The sequence below is a fragment of the Paramormyrops kingsleyae genome, chromosome 22 (assembly GCF_048594095.1).
Source record: "Paramormyrops kingsleyae isolate MSU_618 chromosome 22, PKINGS_0.4, whole genome shotgun sequence".
Classification (NCBI taxonomy): Eukaryota; Metazoa; Chordata; class Actinopteri; order Osteoglossiformes; family Mormyridae; genus Paramormyrops; species Paramormyrops kingsleyae.
In genome coordinates this window covers 19,457,199-19,483,993 of record NC_132818.1, presented here as the reverse complement: position 1 = coordinate 19,483,993, position 26,795 = coordinate 19,457,199, and the positions used below count along the sequence as shown (strand labels likewise).

Sequence of the window (26,795 nt, the reverse complement as noted above, 5' to 3'; positions counted from 1 at the left end):
ATATCCCGTTTTGCCTTCCTCATCTGAAACAAGACCACGCAATTTTGTGTCCCTCTGTCTTGGTGGAAGGATATGACATCATACTGAGGGTACAACATCCAGAGGCTGCTTCCTGTCTCCAGCAGGTAACATGGCGTATGCAAGTCTATAAAGCCACTGAGAAGAAAGACATGGCCACACAGCTTTCCCAGTACTTCCTGATATCTAACTTGGCAGGTTTAGCTCATGTCACTGAGTGTCTTGGTGCTTCAAGGGAACCCAGTCAAAATACAGTTGGGGCTCCAGTCAATAGTCCTCCATAACAAAATGAAAACAGGTGCTACAAGTCCTCCGGGTGGACAGGGGGCTCACTGTTTAGGGCAAAAGGGGAAACCACTGCTGAAAGACACTACTAAGTGTGGAGAGATTTCTCAGAGGCATGACGTTACCCCTGGGAGGGAGGGCAGTGGAGTTTGGCTGGAACTTGCGTGGAACAGCTTGCAAGGACCCCTGAGGGCCCAAAGGGATAAAGAGACAAGTAAAGAGCGGAGAGAGGAGATGGATGAAGGGTCGCCGTGGTCATAGTTCTGGAATGAGTGGAAGACATCTTTTTTTCTTCTTCTACGTGAAAAGGACAGAGTGCAGACCGACTTACATCTTATCCCCCACCAGACCTGAAATGTGGGAACAAAAAAAAGATGGTTTTAAGAGACTGGAAAGTATCTAAAAGGCAGAAGAAATGGTGAAAGATGCGGTGGCAACAGCAGTGGATTGTTGGGCCAATAGACCAGTAGACGTGTGGAAATGCTAAGGGATGGACAGAGACGAATTAGGAAATCGGGTAGCGGTGAGAATGGCGATCCAAACATAGACCAAAGTTGTTGGCATCTAGAGATGGCAGAATTTAACACCGCAGGCTGGATGGCGACTCCTACCTTCCTCTCCGAATGTTTCTTCATCCAGGGAAGAACGATGAAAAGAAAGGTAGAGAGAGAGAGAGCGATGCATTAGCTGTGAAGAACAAAAGGCCACCGAACAGTGGCTAATCCCTGGGGGACAGCAGCGTCCTTTCATGATAATTTTGAAGTTTTAGTTTCTGTAAAATAACCGGGGTAATCTCTCGCTCAGCTTTATAGGAACATGCACATATTAGCCAGAATAGACCCACCCAGGTCTTCAAGAGTCAACAAGCCTCTTTATTACGAGAGGAAAATGGAGTCTTAATTTAGAATGCCATAGTCAAATAATAACGCCAACGGTAATACTGTCCCCCAAGAGCAGCGGTTGGGGTTGGGGCCATTGATTCACCATCATCCGGGCACACAAAACAGACACGTCCTGTGTCACTGACGGCAAACATTCCAGAATTCAGGGGCCGTGACACGACAGAATGGCTGTGCTGGCACAACTGCGTCCAACGCTCCCCCCCCCCACCTCCAAAAGAGCCGCCGACAAGGCCCAGAGGAGTCATGCAAGGTGACCCTCTGGAGGGAATCCAGGTCAGTGGTGGGGGAAGGATGGGGGGGGGGCAGATTTAGGGCGGGGAAAAGAGCCCCAAAACAGTGTCTGATGTCTATACCTTTCCCTGCTGGAATTCTATATCCTATATAGTAACATATTATAATGTTATACACAATTTGCCAGGAAACCCATTATATGAGTTGTGTCACCAATGTTCACTTAAATAAACTATTAATCAAGCATAAATCTAAACTTCAAGACTCATTTTGCTTTTTTTTTTTTTAAAATAAATGCTCAGATAAAGATCAGAAAAACATTTTAATAAGCAAAATAATGAATAATACGCCTAAGGGCCAGAAACGAAAAAGATTGGCGATTAGAGCGTCACATGAATTCCCGCAGTGGTGCGGCAGGTAAAGTGATAATGAAGTTCGCTGTCGGAACCAAAGCCGGTTAAAATGAGCCAGCAGAACCATACAGTAAGTGAAAAATACCATAGTAAGGTCATACCAGCATATCACTGCCACATCACTGCCACATCACTGGTCCACAAGGACATGCTATTAAAAAGTTGTAGAATAATAATAGATCCTGCAGTTTAATTACAATTACTATTTGCAATTGCTCATTACAAATACTTCCCTCCAGGCAGGGGGTTCATAATAATAAACTAAAACTTGTGGCCTTCCATTCTTTTACGAGTGAGGGGTGACATTGACTGCAGTGACACAGAAGGTAGGACCAGTCCCTCACAAACACCATACCATGGACCCCAATAACCATGGAAGGACCATCCAGTTCTGCCGCATTCGGGTCATTTACATTTGACCCTTTATATTATTAATGAAAATGGTTACCGTGGAAACATGAAGCCTTACTAGACCCCAGAATAACCTAACTCATACTCGCACAACCCTCAGGGACCCTCCAGACTGTCCACATTTTTGCTCCCTCCAGAGACACAGGCCTATACCAGGTATTTTTGTTCCTGATTGGCTGGGAGCTGGGAGGGAGCAAAAATGTGGGCTGTTTGGGGGTCCCCCAGGACCAGGTTGAAACACTGGCCTAAACAACCAAACCCATAAGGGAGCGAGAAACTCCTGAGATGCCGAGGTGAAGGAAAATATGGCAGACAGGAACTGGAATGCACTAAAATATTCTACAGCGCAGTTCCCATTCAATCTGGTCCCCCGTGGCATCACACTGGACTTCCATGGCTGGTGAAGTAAATTCTGGGACAGATGCAGTGACACAAGCCAGACGGGAGCTTTCACAGATGGGCTATCATCTGCTCCAGCTGCAGAGGCCCGGAGATCTTATGGTAAACCAGTGAAACTGCCCCACACCATAGGTCAGCGATTCCCAATTCGGTCCTTGGGGACCCACAGGCAAGTCCATGTTTTTGCTCCCTCCGAGCTCTGAATGGGGAGCAAAAATGTGGGCCGTTTGTGGATCCCCAAGGTCCGGATGGGGAAACGCTGCTCTAGGTCGTTCACGCTGCAGACAGGCACAGGAAGGTAGTGACCATCTGAAGGTTAAGAAAAGAAACTGACACACGCAAAGCAGGGCATTACAGAGAGGGCAACACCCCAGTCCCAGGCAGGCTGTCATCTGGGTTCAATTTCAAGTAGGGTGGTGGCGGTGGGGTGGGGGGGGGGGGTCGTTTTACAGGAAAGATGGATTAGAGAACCCAGCGACCCTAACTCTCCAGCTGAAGGTCACACTATTAAAATGCATTTCCGTGTTCATTTCAGAACCTAAACCACAAATACCGATCCATCTTCCTTCCCAAAATTGGATCTCGGCTCAATGTTTAATTGACCACATCCGGACGCTAACAATAGATTCCCCGAGCGCAGAAAAGCAATAAACAAACTTTGGTCATTGATTTCTACCGGAGAACCACCGGCTGCAGGGCGTCCTGTAACCCCCTAACCGTTCCAATAAAATTAACAGCCACAGGATAACAGTTAGTTTATCTCCCATTGTTCTATGTCAGATGCCACTAAATCACCCGCGGTTACGTGAAAAAGTCACAAATTCTGCTAAGGAGAGCTCCTTAACGGGCAGACATTAAACTAGGCTGCACTGCTTCAGAATTACTTTTTGTTAAATACTGGCTGTCTACTGCACTAACGCTCCTGCCTCATTCTTACCCAGAATGCCTTGCGCTAAGACGTGAGTGGAGGCCTAGCGGATTTCTGCGGGGGGGCGATTGTTAGAGGAAGACGAGTACAGAGAAGCATGCCAGAGCTCTTACTTAAATCCCCAGCCTGTTCCCCCCAGGACTATAGCTGCCAGGAGAATTGCCCCTGCGATGGACCCTATAATGATATTGGTGCCACTGGGACCTGCATAGAGGAAGAAGGGTGGGGGAAGGGAGGGGGTGAAGGAAAGGAGGGGGGGGGCGGAGACAATACCACCAGACACACGTCAGAGGGACACGGAAAACACTGTACATCTCGTCAAACGACTGGCCGGGAAGAGAGAAAGAGAGAGAGGGATCAGAGGAGGAGAGGAGGTGCGAGAGCAAAAGGGGGAGATATCGGGGCCACGGTGACAGCGAGGGCGGGGGAGACGCTCATTACTTCGGCACGCGGCGCCCCCTCTCTGTCGGCTGGGCACCCTCCTGCTCAGGGGCGGGCATCAGCCTTGCAGATAGCAAAAGCCAAAATACCCTGTGTCACTGCCGGACTGCAAGACAATAAGCGGGACACTCGGAGGTGAGGTGGGGGTGGGGAGCGCAGAGGAGCTGGGGGATGTAAGGGGGGGGCCATCAGAGACAGAGGAGGGCAGCAGCGTAAGGCTGAACCTGAGACTGCAGGGAAACTCCGTGTGTAGGGCTAGCAGTGCACACCTGGAACTGGGAAACAGCCATACGGTTTCAGGACAGCGTAGCGCGGCACTTAGAAGGAACACAACGCTGTGGGTTTGAAGTCTTAAAAGACCTCTTACTCTTACTTTTCCAGAACAATTCCACATTAAAATATGGAATAAATAAATATAAAATGATAAGAAGACATTCGACATTTAATCATAATGGTATGGTCCAATTTTCAGCCAATATATTTCATGGATTGCGGAACGTACCAACGTGACAAAACGGGGGTCCATACATTAACATCGTGATTTACATCCATATTTGGAATAGAGCACTTGCTTGTCCTGGGAATAAGCAGGTCAGCCAGATTACACTGAGGGGATATGAGATGCAGTCCAACTTGGAGGGGGGGGGGGGCGGGGGGTGTAGGGTGGTTAAAGGCGTACACACCCTTCTTCTCTGGGGTGCCCGGGGGTGTGGCATCAGGAATAGGGTCGAACACGCTGCAATCTTTGCCTGTAAAGTCCCGGTCGCAGATGCACTTCACCTCGTTACTACAGATCTGGCAGAGGGAGAACAGAACAGAAATTACAGGGAGACGTGCAGCAGGGATGAGCAAAGAAATGCTCATGTTTACTGCTACACAACGGTCGACCGTGAGCATAAATGAACAGAATATGAGCCCAGCGCTGCTCTGCTCGCTATGCATGTTCTCCCCGTGTGGTGTGAAATTCCTCCAGTCCGAAGGTAAGCACTTAGCTCAGACGGCATCTCTAAATTGCAGAGTGTGTTTGCTCCGCCCTGCCTGGGATAGGCTCCAGGTGACCCAGTATGTCGGAAAATATATAATAATAATAATCAATATTTTACTGATCCCCACTCAAGGACCCGCAGACGTACTGATGCTGGGTTCAAACCCACAACCTTCTGATTACAGGCACACAGGCTTAGCCCACTAAGCCACTGCAATTTTTTTTTTCATACATTAAACCTTGAAGGGTCAAGCTACATGTCTATGAGATGTCCCACAGATCTGTTTCAAAGGTTTCATGATGGGCCGTATCCTGCTCCTGTAACAGATGGTCTGTCTGTATCACAGCCCAGAGCACAGCGACGGCCCCCACCCCATGGTCAGAACAGGTACGGGCGGCCAACGAGCCCGGGCAGGTGCTGAGGTTGAAGGCGACCACTGGGAGGCAGCGGCGATCCAGGCACATCATGTTGGGACCACACGGGGTGCCGTCTTCCACGTAACCCAGGTCGGAGCCGTCGTCCAATAGGGCGTGGCCCCCACTGAACCAATGAGAAGAGGAAGAGCCGGTCACATGGGGACAGAGGAAGAAAACAGGTCCAGTTCTGGCTAACCTTCATGGAAGGTGACACCCAAATGCAGCTGAAGCATAGCTATAGGCAAAATTTTTATTTAGCTCTGCAAAAGTCCCTGTGGTTAATCTGAGTAAATCGAATAACTATTTTAAGAAAAACACCATCACATGCTTTACATTATTCACGTCAACTTATTTCCAACTTATTTGGCCAAAAACTAAACTAAACCCAGAAAACACTGGGAAGCATTTGAGACAATGTGTGTTAAGCCTGACATCCAAACCCCGCCCTCCACACGCCTTCTACCTCTTGCCCCCCAAACGAGGTCCGGGGGGGGGACGGGACGTCCCGCTCACCGGCACTCCAGGTACTTGTTCTGGTGGTAGATGGTCAGGCTGGTCACCTCGCCCTGGAGGACTCCGAACGAGGGCTTCGCGGTCATGTTGGAGCAAAGCAGGAACCCACAGAGCACGTCCCTGAAGGAGGGGGGGCAGGAGAGAAAGGTGAGGTTGTGGAGCAAATGTACAGCAGTTCAGAGGGGGCCGGCAGGCTACAGTCTGGGTACAGATGGTGACGTGGGACTCACTGCTTGTGACACTGCAGCCAGCTCTGCCCACCAGCATCGCGCCCACAGTTTCCCTTCTCCGTGCCCTCGGCGTTCAGCTTCTCGTAGCAGAACCGGTCCGCCGAAACTGTCGGACCACAGGAGATCGAGTCAGGGGCCAAGCGCTACATCATCCAGTCTAAAGTGACATTACATTTATTCAGAAGATCCTTTTATCCCAAACGACGCACATGTTTGAGAGACGGCAGGGCCAGACCCTGGACCGTCAAGGGCCTAGCTCAATGGTGTTCTGGGATTTGAACAGATGACCTTCCGGCAGGCACAGTGTCATTACCCGTTGAGCAAGACACAGGCCCCATAGTCTGATTTCTAAAAGTGATTCATGAGATCTTCTGTGGAGGTGCTGGGAGAGACTGGAACCGTCCACACCGTCTCAGGCCTGATGAGTGACTGGAACCGTCCACATGGTCTCAGGCCTGATGAGAGACTCGGCCGCTGCTCACTCACCGTGGCCCCAGATTCCCTGGCACTGGCCGTCCCGGGTGCGACACCGGCCCTCATAACACCGGCCCTTTGGGGAGGAAAGGGGAGGGGGTACACCGTCAGCAGACGTAGCTGGCTGGATGGATTAACAAACATGTCATGGATAGATTAACAAACTTACTCACCTGGCCCCCATCGCACAGGTAGCCGTCCAGCTTGTGGACATTGTGCGGGCACTGCAGAGGCAGTGGAAGATGACAGCATTAGCTAATCTCCCAAACGTTACCTAATAATGTCCCGGGGGTGGGCGATGGGGGTGACCGTACCTGACTGGAGTCCCCGGTGCACGTCTCAGGAATGTCGCAGTCGTTCACCGGCTCCCGGCACACCACCCCTCGCGACTCGTACTGGGAGGCAGGGCGGGTTAATCGGGCAGAAGTCACATCCCAGTCTCGTTCCATATGACACCATTTCATGGTCCGTTTAATGCACACATTTCAGGCCCATTTTACATAAACAAAAACAAATGTAACACTTTGTGTTTGCCGACAGACAGTCGCAACAGATGTTTCACAGCAAAAAACAAAAAGAAGGATATTTTTGCTGTATATTTAAAAATGTGTAATATCAAACAACCCCTGCAGCTAATGTCACATGCAGGGTTGTAGGAATCAATGGCGATGTGGGGGATTTATACCACACAATATTTAATTTGGATTCATTCACCTGTGCCGTAGCTCACGTTTCTATAATTAGATGTACCCTCTCTGTTTGATGTATAACTTCACATTAGTTTAAATAAACATAATTTTTAAACATAAATACAAATAAATGAATGTGGAACGTTTTGTTATGGAATGTGGGTGCTGGAAAGTCACACAGAGGTACAACAGCCGTGACAGACGAAAAGAGGGAGTAACTCACCCTGCAGCTCCGGCAGCAAAGTCCGTTGCTGCACATGGCATCGTGCGAAAGAGTGCACTTCTTACAGCACGCCCCTCCATTCCTCGCGCACTCCTGCCGGGACACACGAGGAGTGAATTCACGTGCCACTGTCCCCGCAAACCCTATAAGCCCCGCCCCCGTGGACTGTGAAATGACAAGTCAGGCAAAGCCTGATGTCGTTGCAGCACGGTGCATTATGCGATGTTGCCACCAGGTGGCGCCGCAGAGCCGGAGTGGACACTCACCACCTGAGAACCGCAGTCGCATTCTTCTCCGGTTTCCACAAAGCCGTTCCCACACTCAGGGGGGTCCAACAGCTGAGGGACAGGAGGATTGGCAAACGGGACAAGAAGCGAAACAGAGGATCGGGGGCAAAGGAAATGTCAACAGCAGTGTCAGTAGGACACTGGTAGAATTCAGGCCCCCCCCCCCCCTCACCTTTACGGGCTTGTTGAAGAGGCAGCTCCCCCCACCCCTTTGCAGGAAACGTATGTACTCCTCCACACTGCAGCGGGAAAACTTCCTGGGGGTGTAAAACCTTCCGAAAACACGAGCCGAGTTAGCGAATGACAGTGGTCGACCAGCGGGGGAAAAAAAGACTCAAAAACATGCTAATGCATGCAAAGATAAACCCCTCCCCTTTCTATACTGCTTCATGACAACAGCATCAAGTCAAATTTCCAAAAAAGAGTCCTCATAAATGGCCTTGTCTGGCCCCTCCCTTTCAGCCAGCTGTTTAACTTCCTTTAACTGTATCGTTGGTGTTCAGGAAGGCAATGCTACCTCCACCTGGCTTCTGAAGGGATCGGGCCGCTCTGTTATGAACTATTTTAGGTTCCCAAAGGATCTCAAAGAATTGCGTTTGCGGTACCAGGCAGGCCGGCATGGGACAGGTAGGGGGTATAATTATCTTATACGGCTCTGAGTGTTAAAAACAAATTAGCAACCTACACGCCTTTGAACTACGGTTGGAATCGTGATTGATTTATATAAATGGGATAAACGGTGGTGGGGGTGGGGGTTGGGGGGGGTCAGAGTGTGTGGCGGTTCTGAAGCAGCCGGGGCCCCCCATCCTCACCCTGTGTCCTCCATGATGCATCCCAGCCACGTGTCCGGACATCTGCAGTCTCCTGTGAGGGACAGAATCCATCAGACACCCCAGTCAGAATCCCTTCAGTACAACACATTCATCCGTCTTCCCAGTATCGGGTCACTGGGAGCCAGTCTGGGAAGCCAGACCACGGACACACACTCACACACACACACACACACACACACACACACACACACACACACACACACACACTATGGTCATGATATCAGATTAAAAATTTGTCGTCGCATGTGTTCCAAAGATCCCTGAGATTCTTACATTACAGAGCATCGGGGAATAGAGCTTAGAGTCACAGGTTCATCGAATCACATTTTTTTGAGCTACGGGAGACCGACGTATCTAGCGGAAAGCGAGGTTGGAAATCGAACCCACGACCCTGTAGGTATCAGCAGTAGAATCATTTACTTATCGCCAAGTACTTTTATATACAAGGAATTTTCTTTGCCGTGTTGTGTTATGTAAAACAATCACGGACAATCATGACTATATAATAAATTGTATATATAAAGATAAATACACTATGCCAAGTATATGGCTATTTGTAACTCTAAGCCGCTGAGTCTCCCAGTTCTCACCTCCTTGCACATATTATTGTTGCTATTATTAGATACTGAGTTCAGTCAAGCTGGATTCCTTACAGTTAGTGTGGAGGTATTTAGATAAAAATATGGCTTTCTCTGTGCATTTAATGACGCAACAAAAATGAACCCCCCCCCCCCCCCCAGGACTGTGCTTGCGTTTACCCCTCAGTATCATCTGCTGAGCACGCGGACGTTCCCCGCGAACTGGTTAAGGGGAGCACGTTGCGGGAACGTCGGCGTAACTTTGCGGCAACGTCGGCGTAACGTTGCGGGAACGTCGGCGCATGGTTCCCTGGTTCCCTACCTGCAGCGATGCGATCCACGTTCCACATCATGCCGATGTTCTGGCCGAGGCTCTGGCACAGAGTGATTGCCATGGGCCCGACGTTCCCGTGCTGCTGGCACAAAGCAGAGGCTCGCAAAAAGGTCACCATGCACCATGCGCCATGCGCCATGCGCAGGCGGGGCAGCCCTGCCTGCTGAGAGAGACCCACATATAGCAGAGAGTCCCTCCTGTGGGACTTGTGTCCCAGATGGGCCAAAGCTAATCATATTCTTGTAACAGTTTTGGCTGCAATTTATGCGTCAACAAAACTAACCTTTGACACACTGCTGCCTACGCAATTAGCCCAGGTTAGCCAGTAACACTTATAATGCATTTTATGTATTCAGCAGATACTTTTCTGTTGGGGGTTAAGGGGTTTATTGCAATTACTCTGCTATCCCTGGGATTTGAACCTAAAACCTTCCAATTACAGGGACAGCATCCTAACCCACTGCACCACAGACCACCCCCATTTGATCAGGCTCTATAAAGATTTTTAAGAGGCAAGAAGAAAAAAAAAAAGGCAACTTAAAAAAGAAATGTTTCCATGACACACTGGTACAAATGCCTTTAATGTGCCTTTGTCCCATTTCACTCTGAACGCAACCTAGCATGGGTGGGGCCTCACCTCGTTGACCCCCCCTCCTCGAGTGGGGGAGCAAACCCCGCCCATGTAGGCTGTGCCACTGCGGCTGCTCTGGAAAGTGCTCCCCCTATGGAACAGGAAAGGCGTCACAGCTGTGCCCGTTTCGGCTGAATCAGACAAATGCATCGAGGGTCGGAGAAAATGCTGATCTGAATGCACAACCTCACGGCATGTGTGACCCCCCCCCCCCCCCATGCCAGGGGGGGACGCTAACGACGGCACACTAACGAGAAGAGGTGAGCCGCATCGCTCTGCTCCTTGATGTTCTCCTTTCTGTACTTCATGAAGTCGCGCAGGGTCATCAGAGGATCCGCTCCCACCGAAACCATGTTCCCAGAGGACCACGTTTCCATGGCGACGAGCACTATGCGGGTGTTCAGCTGCTCCTTGTAGATCTACAATTAAAAGAACGATGAAATCAACAAACACATAAATACAATTGGGAATGAGACACTTATCTGAATGTACACTGATCAAAAGACCTTTGGCAGCTGTAACTTTACCAACTTATTTTTCACTAGTTCCGCAATAACTAGTTAAATTATCTAACTTTAACTACGCTTATGTTAAAAATGCTGTAAATTAGAAGGAGTGGTAAATGTGTGCTCACCGCGTCCGCCATGTTCACTACAGCCTTGGCAAAGTTCCTGGTCTGGGAGGTCGAGCCACGGAGCTGCAAAAACTGAACAGAGCCATGAACTGAAGATCAGATGCTTCTAGCAAACCATAAAGGACAAACTCTGCTGGAGAGACCACGTCTTGAACTATTCAGCAGGCTCTAACTGCAGAATGTGCAGATTATTGACCATGTGATGCCCCTCCCACAGTTGCTGATTGGACGGTAGGTGGTTAGCAATGTGATGCCCCTCCCACAGTTGCTGATTGGACAGTAGGTGGTTAGCAATGTGATGCCCCTCCCACAGTTGCTGATTGGACAGTAGGTGGTTAGCAATGTGATGCCCCTCCCACAGTTGCTGATTGGACAGTAGGTGGTTAGCAATGTGATGCCCCTCCCACAGTTGCTGATTGGACAGTAGGTGGTTAGCAATGTGATGCCCCTCCCACAGTTGCTGATTGGACAGTAGGTGATTAGCAATGAGATGTAGGCATTTTCAAAATGCTTGCATATCGTACACCTGTTATACAGAAGGCCAATATGACTACGTCTAGGACAAACTCTAAATATGTCTCATAAATATAATGTTTTTTCTTGGTTCTCTTGGTTCTATTTACTAGGTTCTCTGATTGGTCACCTTCAATGCCATCATGTAAGATGTTAAACTACATTTAAAGAAAACCACCATAAAAAATTGGCTAATTCAAAAAAAATTAGGCATTCCAATTGAGCCAATTAAAATCATTCTTATGACCTTATTTATTTATTATTTTAATAGAAATTTTTAACCAAAGCAACATGCATCTGAGCCAGCTCAGACATAGCACGATTCCACCTACAAAGAACTGATACCGTTCCAACCAGGAACCGGCCTGCGTTTCCACCAATTTTTGTCTAAGCAGTCGGCACCATTGGTGGGTATAGCTGAGTAGGCGGAGTTTACAATCGCCTCCATGCAGTGGTGTAATGTAACCAACCACAAATATTTTATTACTGTACTTTAATGAGTTTTTTTTCCAAATTTGTACTTTTGCAACTTCTACTGTCACTTCACTCGGGTACATTCTGCATGAGACATTGTTACACACTCAATAATACAAATAACTATTCGCAAAAAACATGCATTGTGCCTCCACTGGGCTTCACTCACCAAGTCATGATCGTTGACCACAAGCAGCTCAATGTATTTGGTTTCGCTCAGAACTGTGTACTGTGGGCGACGTACCTATGGCAGCAGAGGCAGGAAGTTCATTTAATGCCTAGAGGCCTGGTATTAAAGAGAAAGGCACCTTTAAGATACCGTCTCTAAAGTCATTAGCATCTTGGGTCATTAGCATATAGCAGTTATATTTCATTTTAATTGGCCACCGTCTGCATTGCCAACAAAACATCCCGAAGCTTCCTTAAACTTTCTCTTTCCTGACTCGACTTTACAAGCAAATGTCACTGTAAATTAATTCCTCTTTAAAGCGTAATAAACACTAGCGGTAAAAGACGTGTAGGAATACAAGCGTAAAGCGCTGACATTAAGATGAGAAACATTCATGCTTAAAAGCACGCGCATCCGACAATATGCGTGACAAATACTCTGCTGTCACGACCACGTAAATACTACACTTCAGGGAGAAAAGGAAACATCACTGGGTGATTTTTTTTGGGGGGGAGCGTGTATTTCTTTTTGGACTGTACTGTAATTTCCTGTGATCAACAACAACAAACAAGATCATTTTAGGGTTTAATTTCTCTTTAAGAAGAAACATTCGACATTCGGTTAGACCTACTTGTACTGAAGGGAATGAAATGATCGTTTGGAGATGGAGGTGGGGCCTTACTTGTCTTTTGGAACGCCTAAGAGATGGTCTCCACCAGGGGAGGTCATCCTGGACATCACTGCTGTTCTCGGCACAGCCTGGAGGACAGGGAGGGTTAGGGGACGGTTAGTGGCCGGGGTGTCGGGGGAAGATAATAGATATATTTCAGCATCCGTCAGTGCCAGCAGCGAAAGCCTACCTTTTCAATGCTTGAACGGATCGAAACGGAGCAAACGGCCGTGACAGGAGGACAGAGAAAGCAGGGAGGAGAGCACAGAAGCGAGGGATGGAGCAGAAGCGGAGGAGAGTGGACGGGGGGGGGAGGGGGACGGAGGAGAGAGACAGAGGGGAGGAGGAGCCGAGCTAAGGAACAAAGTGTACCAGTGAGTCCGAGGTAAAAAACGAAGGCAGGGATGAGGAGGAGATGGGGAGCCCTGGGGAGACAGAGGAGTACAGATAGAGGGAGAGAGAGAAAGAGTAAGGGACAGACCATGGGAGCGGACGGGTCTCATTTCTCACACCTGGACAAGAGGGGGGTACTTCCATGTTTGGCATCTTGTGCACCTCATGCAAGTTGTCACCCTAAAATACACGGGAATGAAAAACCAAAGTTACGTTTTTACATTTAAACAGAACAAAAGAGAAACGGTGAGCGGACTTGGTCATGAGAGGCCCGGCAGGGCAGGGCACCAAGCTGGAGGTCCGCCAAAGGCGTCCGCCACCACGCCACACACGCCCAGATGTCCAGCGGCTGTCTGGTAAATTCTCCAACCTCCCCCCCAGCCAACAACACCCTCCTCAACAACACTGATTAAAAAGAGGGGCAACCTTTGGCAAACGTAGCCAAGGAGGAGGTAAGTTATGGTGAAGGACAGCTGGGTTTGGGGGGGGGGGGGGGGAGGCAACCCCCGCCATTTCGTCAGTAGTATGGGCCTACCTTGGATGACAAACCCAGGGCAGGTACTTGACCTTTGAGGATGACCCTGGGGTGACCCTGAAGCCTCGATACTTCATGAAGCCAGATGTTCCGGATCGGCACAATCAGCCTCTGACTGACCAATCAGACGGCGGCCTAACAGCCTGAAGTAAAGCCCCCCCCCACCCCCGATAAACTGGAAGCCGGCTCACCTTGCCGAGGATCGGCTCGATGCTGTAGGAGAACCTCCCATCAGAGAACATGCCGCTACAGAGAGAGAGAGAGAGAGAGAGAGAGAGAGAGAGAGAGAGTGTGAGGGGGCAGTGGAAGAGGGTGGGGCTCCGGGTCTGCCCGGCGGAAGCGTGACCCGGGTACGAGCCGCTCACCAGAGGCCGTGGCAGGTTGAGAGGGCGGCCCAGGAGCCCAGCACGCCGCGCAGCCCCCCGTGGTAATAGCAGTGCTCCCCTCCCTGCCGGCACAGATGGTACATTAGGTTCCTCCCCCCTTGCCAACCTGACACAACGTGCACCAAAGAATGCTATCGTCATGGATACAGAACACAAGTCCCCAATAACAAACAACAAACTCACTAAGAAAAAAAATGAAATGATGCTCAATTGGCCAGTATGAGTACAGTATGAGTACAGTATGAGTACAGGTACCGGAATACTTCTGCTGTCTAAGCACAGGCTCAGTCGTTATCTGATACGTGTTTTTTGCTGCGGGCTGTTGGTGCCCCATCGGGCAAAACCCCAGTGATGATGTCACGAGTCTGCCATGCATGGGATTCAAACCGGCAACCTTTGGATCACAGGCACAAAGGCCTGACCCACCGAGAGACACGCCACCCCCCAAAAGTCATGTGTGGCCCATAAAGCTATTAAGGCAAAATAATAATATAAATAAACACTGCAATTTTTTTCTGCGGATTTCAGGAGCCTATTACCGGTTTTGTTGGGTCTAACGGGCCTGGTTGGTGGGGAGAGAGAGAGAGTTGAGGGAGAGACTCCCGGCAAGGAGCGTGTGGTGGAACACAAGGAGCGTGTGGTGGAACACAAGGAACGTGTGGTGGAACACGGCCTCGCATCTCCGCTCGCTGCAGTCATGCAGTCGCTCAGGCTGCCCGCAGGAATTACTGCAGAGGTGCAGAGAGCTCATCCCGCGCCCAGCCTGGGATGCTGGGCAAGCACTGGAAAAAGACTGCATCAGACAGCACGGCTGGCGGGAGAAGGGCTGCCCCATTGCTGTATGCAGACTATCCAGCTCCGGCCCGAGGGCACACACACACACACACACACTCTGCCCCACCTGCACTGAGGATGAACTGAAAGCAGGCTGCGGTCATCAGGCACTCTTTACACCTACACCGTGACGCATGAATGCTGGGGCTGCGCATACACGCGCGTGTATCCGCGCGTGTATGTGTGCGCAGGCGCATGTGGGGGCCCACTGTCTGTAACTGTAACCCAGGCACCCAGGACGCTGCAGATATTACGTAACGTCTCTGCATTCCAAACTCGCGTCAGCCCCGCAAACCTCCCTGCGCAAAGGGCGTCAGCCCCGCAAACCTCCCCGCGCAAAGGGCGTCAGCCCCGCAAACCTCCCCGCGCAAAGGGCGTCAGCCCCGCAAACCTCCCCGCGCAAAGGGCGTCAGCCCCGCAAACCTCACAGCGCAAAGGGCGTCAGCCCCGCAAACCTCCCCGCGCAAAGGGCGTCAGCCCCGCAAACCTCCCCGCGCAAAGGGCGTCAGCCCCGCAAACCTCACAGCGCAAAGGGCGTCAGCCCCGCAAACCTCCCCGCGCAAAGGGCGTCAGCCCCGCAAACCTCACAGCGCAAAGGGCGTCAGCTCCGGACGGACAGAGATGGCCACACCCCCCCATTCTGGCCTTTCGGTTTTACGAGCCCCAGAATTTATTAGATGCTGTTGCCGCCGACAACTGGTTGCGTTCGTCACTCCAACCTGCCCTCGAAGCTCGGCGATAATGACTCGCTTTTGTGCCCATGAGTCTCTGGGTGCTTTTTCTGCTTTTCAGTCCAACTGCCCCATCTGTGGAAACTCCAGGCCTTTTTTTTTATATATATATATATATTTTTTTTTTTTAACTGTCTTGCACTTGCTGCAGCAGCAACGTGGGACTGTCTGAATAAATAACGGCATCGGGGAAGCAACGTTGTAAAGATGATAAAAACAAAAACAGCTGCTCCTCGGTGCTCTTAGATATAAACAAATTCACCGTTCGAGCGCGATATACGAAGGTACGCAGTTTGTCACGGCACATCCGGTGACACAGACGGGGGTCGGGCTCCGGAGGACATGCCTTTCTCATCCTTGGCTTGTCATGTTTTAATCAGTCCAGTAAAAAAAAAAAATGATACGAATGCAGCACTCGTGCTCCTTCGAGACGTTCACAGACAGAGACAAACCCCAGGCGAAGCCCTTGAGCGTTCAGTCTTCGATCGGGCGCTGACAAGACGACCGTGGCCCCTTACTTCAGGACCCCATGTCTCTCCCCACAAGACACTATCGTCGCAGGCTGCAGGGACGCAGCGGAGCAGAGCTGCCCTTTAATTTATTTGATCTCAACGGGAGCCCAACATGGGCTTAAAAAAAAGGAGGGAAATTCATAAAGATGTCTGAGAGCCAATAATGACAGAAGACGGCGATATTCGGATGAAAGGAATAAAAGGAGGTCCGACTCGGAGAGGCTGCAGCCCATCCCAGCACAAGACTCGCCTACAGCAGCTACTGCAGCAAACGGCCTGAAAAACAACCAATTATTCTTCTTTCATTGCACCCCCCCTAACCCCCCCCCCCCCCACCACCACCACCACCCAGCTTTTGAAATCCTGTCACTTTGTTTTTCTTCCTATCTTCTGTGTCTTCTTCCTCTGCCAGTGTCTGAGTGACAGGGCCGAGCCAATGTGGGCCTGGGCTCCCGGCTGCCGGTTGCCACGGAAACAGGCGCGCGATTGGCTGGGCAGGGCGCCGTAGGCTCGGGGGGGGAGTGGGCGGGGAGCGGCTTATGCTCGCAGGGTTTTGACTGAAGCACGATCGCCGCAAACGGGACCGAGTCTTCCTCGGGGGAAGGTTTGACCCCAAGACCCCGCTCCCCGATTTGCCCCCACCTACCCCCCATTAGCCGTGTCACCGATTTCATCGAGAATCACAGGCTCAAGTCCAGAAAGAAATACTTTGGTCACCGGGTGAGTTAAAGGGGAACTAACCAAGTCAAACAGGTGCAGAGCGGCAGGATTAACCGGTCTGCCTCTAACCGGACCTCATGCTGATCAACACATGCCACAGTTTACTCCCCATGTGGAGGAGGGTGTGGGGCCCTTGGAAAATTATACTAAAGGGGCCCCCATTATCCACGCTCACATGCTCACTGGCGCCCCCTATAGTCTGGGCCCTTTTCTCCCCCCCTTACAGAGCTCTGCCCTGCACACATCAGCATCCCCTTCGCAATCTGCGTCATAGCTGCCACCGAGCATGGCTGCCACACTTGTCACCGTCGATGCCCCGTACCGCTCTGATAAAGGCCACATCCGCCCGAGCGGTCACTCGTGGACCTTCTGGACAGGATCGGCTTTTTAAGAACAGCGTCACCGTGTCGGGCTTCTACCGTAAGACCACCATTGTGAAATAGAGACGGGACCTCCGAAGACCAAACATGGAGCAAAAACATGACAACCAAAATAACAGGAATTCCTGCCGGGAGAGAAGTCCTGGATGGAGAGACAAACCCCCCCCCCCCCGCCCCAAGCTCCTACCGCAGTCTGCATCGGCCTGCCGTCCTTGTCGAAATGTCGTTCCACGTAGTTAGAGGACAGTAGGTGGCTGTGCGGGGGAGAGAAAACAGAGTCAGCGAGACAGGCTGGCCACGCCCACCTTACCGCCACCGCGTCCCGCAAACCGAGCGCCGCATTAAAGGCACGTTCCCAAGAGCCGCTGGAACTCCTCTTAACGATCCGTTCGGGGCCAGTTTACCGGCTCCCTGCACCCCCCACACACCCGGACACCCTACGCCCGCTCTGCATCCGCCTCACTCTCAAATATTTATGTGCTAATCGATGCTCGCCGAGTAAGGAGACCGCCATCGCCCTTGAAGTCACGTGTCCGCGTTCCGCCGCTCTCGCGAAAGCCGCAAGGCATCAGTGGGGGCAGCGAGCTTTAAAGTCCTGCGGCCCGTAGTGAAGCTAATCAGAAAGAATATTATGGGATTTGAACCTTCTGCCTGGATTTTGACTGGATTTTGGGGGGGGGGGATCTGTGTTAAGGTACCCCCACGACAGGAATCAGAAAAAGAAGGACCAGCTACACAATATGGGTGTGTGTCGGTCCTGTCCGGCACGGCTGTCGGCGAGTCTGACGAGAGAAGGGGATCTACGAGGCTGACAAGGGCGAAATGCTTACTGGTTTAACTCCAAGTCCAGGATGAAGGAGATGTTGAAGGCTTCCACCAGGAAACTGCTCTGGGCCAGATGGACGGGCTGGGGGGGACACAGGTGGAGGTAAAGATTGTTTATCATCTAAAGAAAAATACTGCAGCATCACAAATACTCCACCATCCAAACCTCTCTTAAAGTCGTATCACATTAATTCACACGGACATTTATCGACCCGCTAAATCATCCGGTTCAACATTAGATGTTTATTTATAGTATTACGTCACAATCCCTTAAACCACCGGAGGCATCCCAGGAACGCCAGTCAGCAGCCTGTGGTGACACTCTGGGCAGATGTATCCAGCCGGTCAAATTATTACATCGAATAAAACAGCATTGATTCGGCCGTATTTAAACATCAGCCGGCATCGAGGATTTACTGAAAAGCAGTTTTGTCACGTCTGATGGAAGTTCTGGAAAATTGGCAGCGACATCCGTCTCCATTAGAAGCGTCAGATGGAGTCAGATTTATCTCTGACGAAACGCCGCACCTTCAGCGCCGGTCACTGACTTTCGCTTTAAGATAATTAACGCCTCCGTGGAGCTCGTGCGGAGACGGCGAGCTTCGTCCCTGAAACAGATGGGGGGCGCTGGGTAGACGCCATCGACTTCTCCTCACCCAAACTGTACTGTCTCCCTTCCAAATCCATCCATCCATCTTCCATCCCTGGGATCGGACGTCAATCCATCTATCCATTTATCAAACATTTATGCTATACTATAAACTTAGATTTCAGATGGAGTAGCAACATTCATTTTTTGAGTATATTTTTCATCTAAAAGACCAGTCTTTGGTGCACTTAGCGAAGTACAATAAACTGAATACACATATATTTTTTGACATTTCTGTCTTTGTTAAATGTAAATCTCATTTTTAGAACTCTGAGCTACAACAGTAATTTGATTAAGTACCAAGTATGAAGAAGGACCACTATTTACAGGACACACAGATCTCTGGTAAGTCATTTTTGCAGAATTCCTGATTTACTTAAAAAAAAAAAAAGTATTAGAATCCCATGTGATGTAAAAGAGATGAAGCATGAAAATTTCCTAAACTCCTGGTTAAACCCCGCTGCGTACAGTCACCTCTGACAGGTTGGTCTCGGGGGGGGGGGGGGGGGGGGGTGTCAAAAATACACACAGGCAGCCAGTGACAGCTAAGCAAATTAAAAAGTTAAAAATGACCAGATTAAAATGGTCTCTGACTCGCTGTCCATCCCCCGTGATAGAAGAACAGAGTCTAGTTAGAACAGCGAGTCAACAAAGTGCTCGAAATTGTGTAATAGAGCTGTTTGCAGTCATAAAACTCATGTTACTTGTAGCATTGTGGTGCATCAGGCTGCTCTTCTCATGAAACAGTAAGAAAATAGATACGCAGTATATTGCAGCATGATGTCATCTACGCTCAAAATGTACCTCAGACCTAAAATCATCAGGAACCAGATCAACGATACCTTTCCCAAAATCTTGGCCTAGATTATACTGGGCTGCATCCCACCTATAGCTGCCTGTGTCCCCAGCTGAGATTCTCGTGATCTTAACGGGGACGGTATGACAAAATGGATTGGCTTTTCTCCAGCTAAACCAAGAGACCCAGACACTAACAGCGGTCTGGAGGCTTGTGCTCACAAAGAACAGCGGCATCGGGTTGGAAGAACAGAGCCTTTGCCCTGAATGTGCACCAAGTCCTTATTGTGTGGCCTAAATTATTTAACAGCCCAGGGTGACAGATTCCATTAAGCGATTTAAAGTGCGTCAAACACGAGTGACGGACCTCCCTTCCACGGAGGGCGTTTTCACGTCCCACGTCCCGAGCTGACACGCGGAGAGGGCAAGACTTAGACGACCAGTCAACAAAGATCTGCACACATCATCTGCAGCTTTCGTCAGGAAACATGTGAACTTTTAAATGATTTATCGGGCAACTCTTCCTCACTCTGCTGAAGGATGAAGGCAGCAGAGTCTTGAACCTTCCCCGCTCGCAAGCTGCGAGCCAGTTTTGAATATTTCATTTAATTTGGCCAACGAGGTGAAGAGGAACTTCAGTCTTTTGATAAAGTCGTCCTAATCCAGGGTCAAGGCAGGGTGTAGATTTAGTTTCAACATTGGTAGGGACCAAATCAGCCCCAAAGCGCCCACCCCCATAAACATACTAAATATTTGTAGGGACATGTCTCCACCATCCAAACTAAAATCTATGCCTTAGGGTCAAGCTTGGTCTTATGGTGGAGACCAGTAACCCCAGTCATGCACGATCTACTTCCAACACCAGCCAGACACCCATGACATGACATCCTGGAACACCTAACTCCATCTACATTTCTGAGACTATGATTAATATGAAAGCTCATTAGCCGTTGATTATCATCTATAAGAAGTCAAAGGCCAAGGGGCGGGGGGGGGGGGGGGTCCGTTATCTTCCTACAACCGAGTTACCAGTGATGACAAAATTTACATGACAGTGGAATTAAACCAGGGAACCTTGGATGAAGGACACTTGGCCTCTGTAAAATCTGACCTTACTGGCTATAACCAGGGTCTGACCCTGACTATGATATACGGTTGGAAGAAGGATGGATAGATGGTCCAGTACCACGTCCACCATTACTCACGGTCACCAACCCCCCCCCCCCCTCTCTCCTGGCACTCAACCATTTTGGTTCAGATGTGCAGCAGGTCCTGAATACACAGTACCAAGGGCATAACTTTGGGTTGAGGTCTCCACCCATTTAGGGGGATCCAGAGGTTGTATTTGCTGGTTTAGATTATTGGGAGTTACAACCCCCCCCCCCCCAATAATTTGCACCCATGCATACTCTGCTGTGGGATGTCAAGACTAGATTCAACTGGGACACACCCATAATGGTATAAATAGTCAACAAAGAAGATATTAAGGGCGGTAAACGCATTAAACGTGGTATGTATGTGACCTCAACAGAGGTAGGTAGAAAGGATGTAGATTCAGCGTATGGGGACGAAAGGAGAGATGTCTACAATGTAGTATTGAGATATTACAGAAAAGAGGAGAAACATGACGAGGACAACAATCTTGCAAACTGCTTTTGGGGAAATCCAACACTAAATAAGGAGATGTGGCTTTTCTCAGATAACCCATTCCAAGGTGAGAGAGCACACACTATCCAGGAAATACAGGTCGATGAGTCAGATACCATTATGCAGCAACATTTTGGTGGGTTTATAAACAAAAAAATACCGTTTGCTAGCCTGTTCAAAATATGTATACAGGCTTCTGAATTCCTGCCGTTGTCGTTTCCCTTAGAAGACTCACCGCCTCGCCGTCAGAGTGATTCTTAATCCTAGTGTCCAGATGGCTATGAACCATCTCCCCCTCCGCGTCGATCTGATGCACAAGACGTCTCGGTTTGGTGACTTCCCTCGATGCCGCGGTGCGCTCCCCCCTGTCCGCTGGCGCTGCCCAGTCCCACAAACCCGCATCCCGTAACAGGGATCCGGTCCAGCCTGCAACGGCGGGTATATAGGGCATGTGCGATTGATCACTTTGAATTATTATGGTGCATCGCTATTGCAGCGGCGACAGCAGCCCGGTCTCACGACATATTTATTGTGATGTCTGTGTAAAATATACACTGCTTTTCTCAAAGCGCGATTTACTGCATGCAAGCACCGCTCCAGATATCGAGCTCAACAGCCAGACTGCGGGGAAAAATCCTGCTGATGCAGCAGGCAAAAGGTTTCTGCAAAGCACGAGAAGGGTAAAAAACTCGACCCAACAGACTTGGCAGAGACGCCAAACCCCAGCTGCGAGTTACCGACACATCACTATTGCAGACGGAAAAGTGATTACAGGTGCAAAACGCAGAATACATCTTAAGGGAGGGAAATTTGCCAACGAAAAGGGAAAGGCGCTCTCGCTCTCCTCCTAGCCTTACCTGTCATGGCAAATCTTGCACCCACTGCAGCAAACATTAGGCACCTCACCGCCAGCATGATGTTCACATAGTCCCCTGGATTTGTATGAAGTGCGTGAAATATTAACGTATAATGCGGAAAAAATGCGGATGAACAGCAGATTGCGGCAAGAAAAAACCCGATCGCCAATTACACCTTTTTTTTTTTTTAGAGATCCCCTTTCAGTCTCATTTCCCCTAGAAGCCTTTTTAGACCTAAAAATGCTCGCTGACTGGTAAATCGAGCATCGTTATGATTCCAAAATGGGCGAAAGGATCCATAAATAGAAAAAGATGTAAGCATAACGTATAAAATGGTGAGACGATGTTGGGACGGCAGTGTACATGGGCATGTTTTTGCTGCCAAGCGGTGCGTGTTTCATGCGCTCCTCCGTCCGTGCGTATCATCACCCACCGGTGATGGAAAAGGAGGAGGGGGAGAAGCCAGAGAATGAACAGAATGGCATTAAGTCGGCGATGATGAGAACACGTGGGTGCCGATGCGCCCTCCCTCTTTCCGCCTCGTAGCATCTCCCCGTTTTTCCGGTGGTCTCCTCCCATCACAGCAAAACCGGTGGCGGCACTAAGCCGGAGGCCCTGCAGCATTTTCACATTTCTCCGCCGCCGAGCGTGTTATCTAAAGCGATCCTACTCTCGGCAATTATTAAATGCTGTAAGCATTTATGAATAGCTTTAAAGAGGGTTTTCTTTTTTCATTAATTACAGCGACAGCAATGAGAGAAGTTAGGAAAATGCATATATTCTAACACAACTAGGCTGCTATCACGGTCACAATCAGAATCACAAAAACTTAATCGATGCCGGAGGGATTAATGCACAGATAGACAGAGACACAAGTAGACACGAAGAACACCGTAGGCTATAACAAAATGAAAAACAGTACAAAAATAACTGTTAATAACAGTAATAATGATTATAGTGATAGTGATATAATTTGGCACATACAAACATAATTTCACCACAGCTGCGTACATGATATTCCCAGGGTTTCTGGATGGGCATTTCCAAAAAGCAAGTGAAAGTTTGGAAACCCCTGAGCTGAAACCTGATCTCTTCAGAATAACAGGCACCTGTAGACTTGCCGCCGCATGGAAGGTAGTGAGTTTGATGCATGTGTGTCACTGGGGCTCAGAGCCGCGCGTGGTAGGTGAACACTGGAGCAAACTGAGGGCAGGTGGCGTGGTGGTGGGGGCATATTCCCAGCTCTTTGCCGGTGACCTCTGGAAATCACGACTGAAGAACAACTTGGGTTTTTCCCCCAGCCTAAATTACCTCAAAAAAGCAATTCTGGATGATGAGAAGATTCCGGAACAGGAATGGACTAGGTCGCAGGAAAATCAAGTGGTCAATATTAGTTAAGACTGAAGTTCTGCCAGCCGAGATACCCGATCACTGTAGACTCAGGTCCCCATAGACTAAATCGTTCACACATCATTCTATTAATTGACATACGACCGAGAGAAATCTGTCTGCATTCTGGTTTAATCGAGCTTAATATGTGGGATTTACAGAAAGGGAACGGCTGTTATAGCCTTACACCGTGTGTGTACAACCGCGTGGGTGTAAAAAGGTGCAGTTCATTTACGTAAATGGTTTTGGATTGAAAAGAACCTTCAGACGTATAACGAACGGTATAATAATTAATTGTCTCCTGAACAACAAGAGCTAAGTTTCCGCCGCATTTTACAGCTCGCAGGGACTTATGGATTGGTTGGCATCGGAAGTGCATCGTTCATAAATTTGATCCCCGGGAACCATCACTCTCCCCCGCCCACCAGCGACATCTTGCTGGATTGCAAGATCGCAGTTAATGTAGCGGTGCTCCGGCGTCGTAGCGATCAGCACCGTGATCCCGCTGCATCGCAGCACGAAGCTCCTCTGGCTTTTACACGAGCAGCTTAATTGCGTCCACAGTCTCTGCATCGGAAACATCCAGGGCTGACTACTGACTACAGGGCTACTCTGCAGGGTAGATTTCTCGGGCCCCAATGACAGAGAGAAGCTGAATGCAGACCGGTACTTAATGTCTGCACAGAGAAATGACACGTGACATCGCCGTGAAATTGTTCTGGCTACATTTCTGTACCATTCTGACAAAACTGCTGTTCCCCACTACTGGTTCTCCGTTATTGATGGATTTCATCTGGGCATTTCATCTTCCACATTTCATGTTAGAACTCCAATAATGCCACACACATACCTATATATACATACGATATGCATATATAAAAATGTCTGTATTTTATATGCAATAAAAATTAAAATAAGCAATATATTGTGAATAATTAGAAACACAGCTATGACTAATTGTCCAGTGAGTGTTTCATTCTTGCTTCTCATCCTCTTGAAATCGTTACTCATTAGATAGGTTAACCATTACAAAGGCCATTCTGATAAATTAAGCTTACTTTATCCAATTACAGCCTTATGTGTTAAGGAGCACAAAGAGGATTAAGTAATTTAGTCAATTGTAACATTGATACAATTAAGTAATTCTTAGCCTGGACAGCTTTCTGATCCAGGGTCAACGGGGCTGTGGCCGAAGGGGACGAAGAATAAAGACACACCTACCTGGGGCTCTTGGATGCACTGTGGCTATATGGCCAGAAGGGGGCAGTAAGCACATGCGGAGGGTGTGTACGGCAGTCTTAGCTGGGGACAGAAGGTATTACACGGGAGCGTAATTAAGGTCTGCAGTGACAGGCACGTCTGTGGAAAAACCCTGCAGTTTGAAAAAAATCAATAGGTGACGCACCTATACACACATTCAGAGAGTGACACACTCCAGCAGGAGAGCATTTTAGCCAGCAGATTGCAGGTAATGGAGGGGCATGCCTAAGCCCCATTGGCTGCTTCCTGGAAAGCCTGCTAGTGATGGTTGGATTAATCCTGCCCTGTCTGGTGGAAGCAGCGGGAATAATTTGGGGGGGGGGGGGGGGGGGGGCTTCTACCTACCAGAAAGCAGGAAGGCTTGGAAGAGAGTCCAGCAACATTGCCTTGGATCAATGCTGGATTTGAATCCCATTCTTCCTATTTAACATAGTCTTTCATCTCTACAACGGAAACAGCTTGAGCGAGATTCGAGAGCGTTCTCCATCCAGTTACGGCCGTATGTGTTAAGAGAACAGGCCCATAATGTTTTTCAGTCAGTTCGCAATACAACCATGATCATTCGCTTCCTGCCAACAGAGCTCTAGGGAGAGAGAAACCGACAAATGGGTTTCTTCTGCATTTTGGTGTCGGTTGCTGGAGAATCTCATAGACTTTATAGTATCCCAAGTTAAGCGAGCTGAGTAACAGACACACAGCCTGGTAAAGGGAGGGGCCCATTGTTCTTGTGTGCCAAGGGTGAGAACGAGGATGATCATGGCCTGAGACCTGCAGCTAATCATGCCAGGGTCTGCATACCCAGAGAAGGTGGATGATAAGATGGGCCGCATATGGCTTTGGCAGAAATAAAGCAGGATAATACGGCATAAGCTTAATACTGTGTTTTTTTTATAATTTATTTAAAAGAACCAGCATTTCATTCACGCTACTGCAAAAGAGCTGCAGAAAGACCACAGAGATCTGCAAGCACTTGAGAAAACAAGTATGTCAGAGAAATATGACTTAGGGGGCATATGATCAGACATACGGTGACCGTGTGCAACCCTACTACGGGCATCAATATTGAGCTTTATTTTTTTTTAATGTAAACTCCCTCTCTCGCAGCTTGGATTGGAGGGAATATTTCTGGGAACATTAAGCTTAGTTCTACTCCCTTGCATTCTTTCCAGGAGATCTATATGCTGCCCTCTGCTGTCAGCATGGCCCCATTGCTGCTCTATTAATTAGCACCACTGCAGTACTCGTGGTGCAGCCAAAGCAACCTGGCCTGTTCAGGTCGATGTGGGCTACTTTCACATCACTTCTTTCTTAGTAAATTCTTAGTTTTTCTGTTGTGTTGATGTTTTACTTATGTAGCAGATGCTTTTATCGAAAGTAACAATTTTTTTGTTGTCAGTTAAGAATTTTTAGAATTTGGAGATCAGTGGTCATTGTCAACACACAAAGAAATGTGTCCTCTGCATTTAACCCATATGTGACTTGCATGACATAGCAGATTGCAGCTAATTCAGTGTCTGGGGGGCGGTACCTTGCTCAGGGTACCTCAGTGGTGATTTGCTGGTCGGGGATTCGAACCTGCAATCTTTCAATTACAAGTGCACTTCCCTAACCATCAAACCACCACTGCCCACAAGGCTTTGCTCAATGCCCAAAGGTGAAACCACTTTACCAATGGTAGGATTTGAACCTGTGACCTTCCAGTTATGAACAGAGTGTCACAACTTGTTGAGCCAGACACTTCCCCTAACAGAACTCTGAAAATTATGTACATTTATGTATCATGTATATGTGCATACACATATTTAATAAAATACTTTATATATATATATGAAGCATTTACTTCCTGTACAAAGCAGTGCAAGACCTCATTTATATTATGCATTAGTATTAATGATTAAATTACATATTTAAACCAGGGGTGCTGCCCAATTTGCATCCCATTTGAGCCAAAAATGCCTCAGAACCAGACTCTTCAAGTCCAGCAAGAAATAAAATCTACAAAGTGGATGACAGAAGAGCAAAGGAGGCGGAGCTGACAGCGAGGGACGTGACCCCAGCATCCAGCCGTCTCTGGGGATCCCGTCTCAGCCGGTCACCGCTGCGAGATTACAGGATGGGACGGAGGCACTCCGCCCTCCTTGAACATCACCAGAGACGCACAGCATATTCTGATTGGCACCACATACATCGCGCGAATGGG

General features: G+C 49.0%; 1 protein-coding gene across 2 annotated transcripts; it reads right to left on the bottom strand.

The window, feature by feature from the left end:
* Positions 1–22,387, bottom strand: LOC111856069 (disintegrin and metalloproteinase domain-containing protein 11). 2 transcript variants are annotated; one of them, XM_023835713.2, is made up of 27 exons: positions 21,947–22,387; positions 21,325–21,515; positions 18,004–18,080; positions 17,361–17,427; positions 13,976–14,058; positions 13,802–13,856; positions 13,195–13,255; positions 12,695–12,771; positions 12,013–12,087; positions 10,857–10,928; positions 10,475–10,641; positions 10,229–10,313; positions 9,580–9,670; positions 8,659–8,710; positions 8,019–8,118; positions 7,826–7,897; positions 7,560–7,652; positions 6,962–7,042; positions 6,821–6,871; positions 6,660–6,723; positions 6,174–6,279; positions 5,944–6,063; positions 5,386–5,554; positions 4,712–4,823; positions 3,701–3,791; positions 915–932; positions 1–653 (listed from the first exon to the last, which is right to left on the bottom strand). In XM_023835713.2, the coding sequence occupies exons 1-27, from the start codon at positions 22,002–22,004 to the stop codon at positions 638–640; spliced, it is 2,304 nt and encodes a 767-aa protein (XP_023691481.1). In that variant the 5' UTR covers positions 22,005–22,387; the 3' UTR covers positions 1–637. The 2 variants fall into 2 exon arrangements, 1 of the variants encoding a protein (XP_023691481.1); XR_011984716.1 differs by lacking the exon at positions 3,701–3,791 and adding an exon at positions 4,029–4,134 and having other exon boundaries at positions 4,712–5,554.
* Positions 22,388–26,795: the final 4,408 nt, after the last annotated feature.

What these genes read in the sequence shown, in the direction of transcription:
- LOC111856069 (XM_023835713.2), bottom strand. Translation starts at nt 22,004, where the DNA reads ATGCTGGCGGTGAGGTGCCTAATGTTTGCTGCAGTGGGTGCAAGATTT. An exon ending in AGTACCCCCCTCTTGTCCAG is followed by an intron (nt 12,772 to 13,194) that starts GTGTGAGAAATG and finishes CCTGTCCTCCAG; the next exon opens with GCTGTGCCGAGAACAGCAGT. An exon ending in AACAAGTACCTGGAGTGCCG is followed by an intron (nt 5,555 to 5,943) that starts GTGAGCGGGACG and finishes TCATTGGTTCAG; the next exon opens with TGGGGGCCACGCCCTATTGG.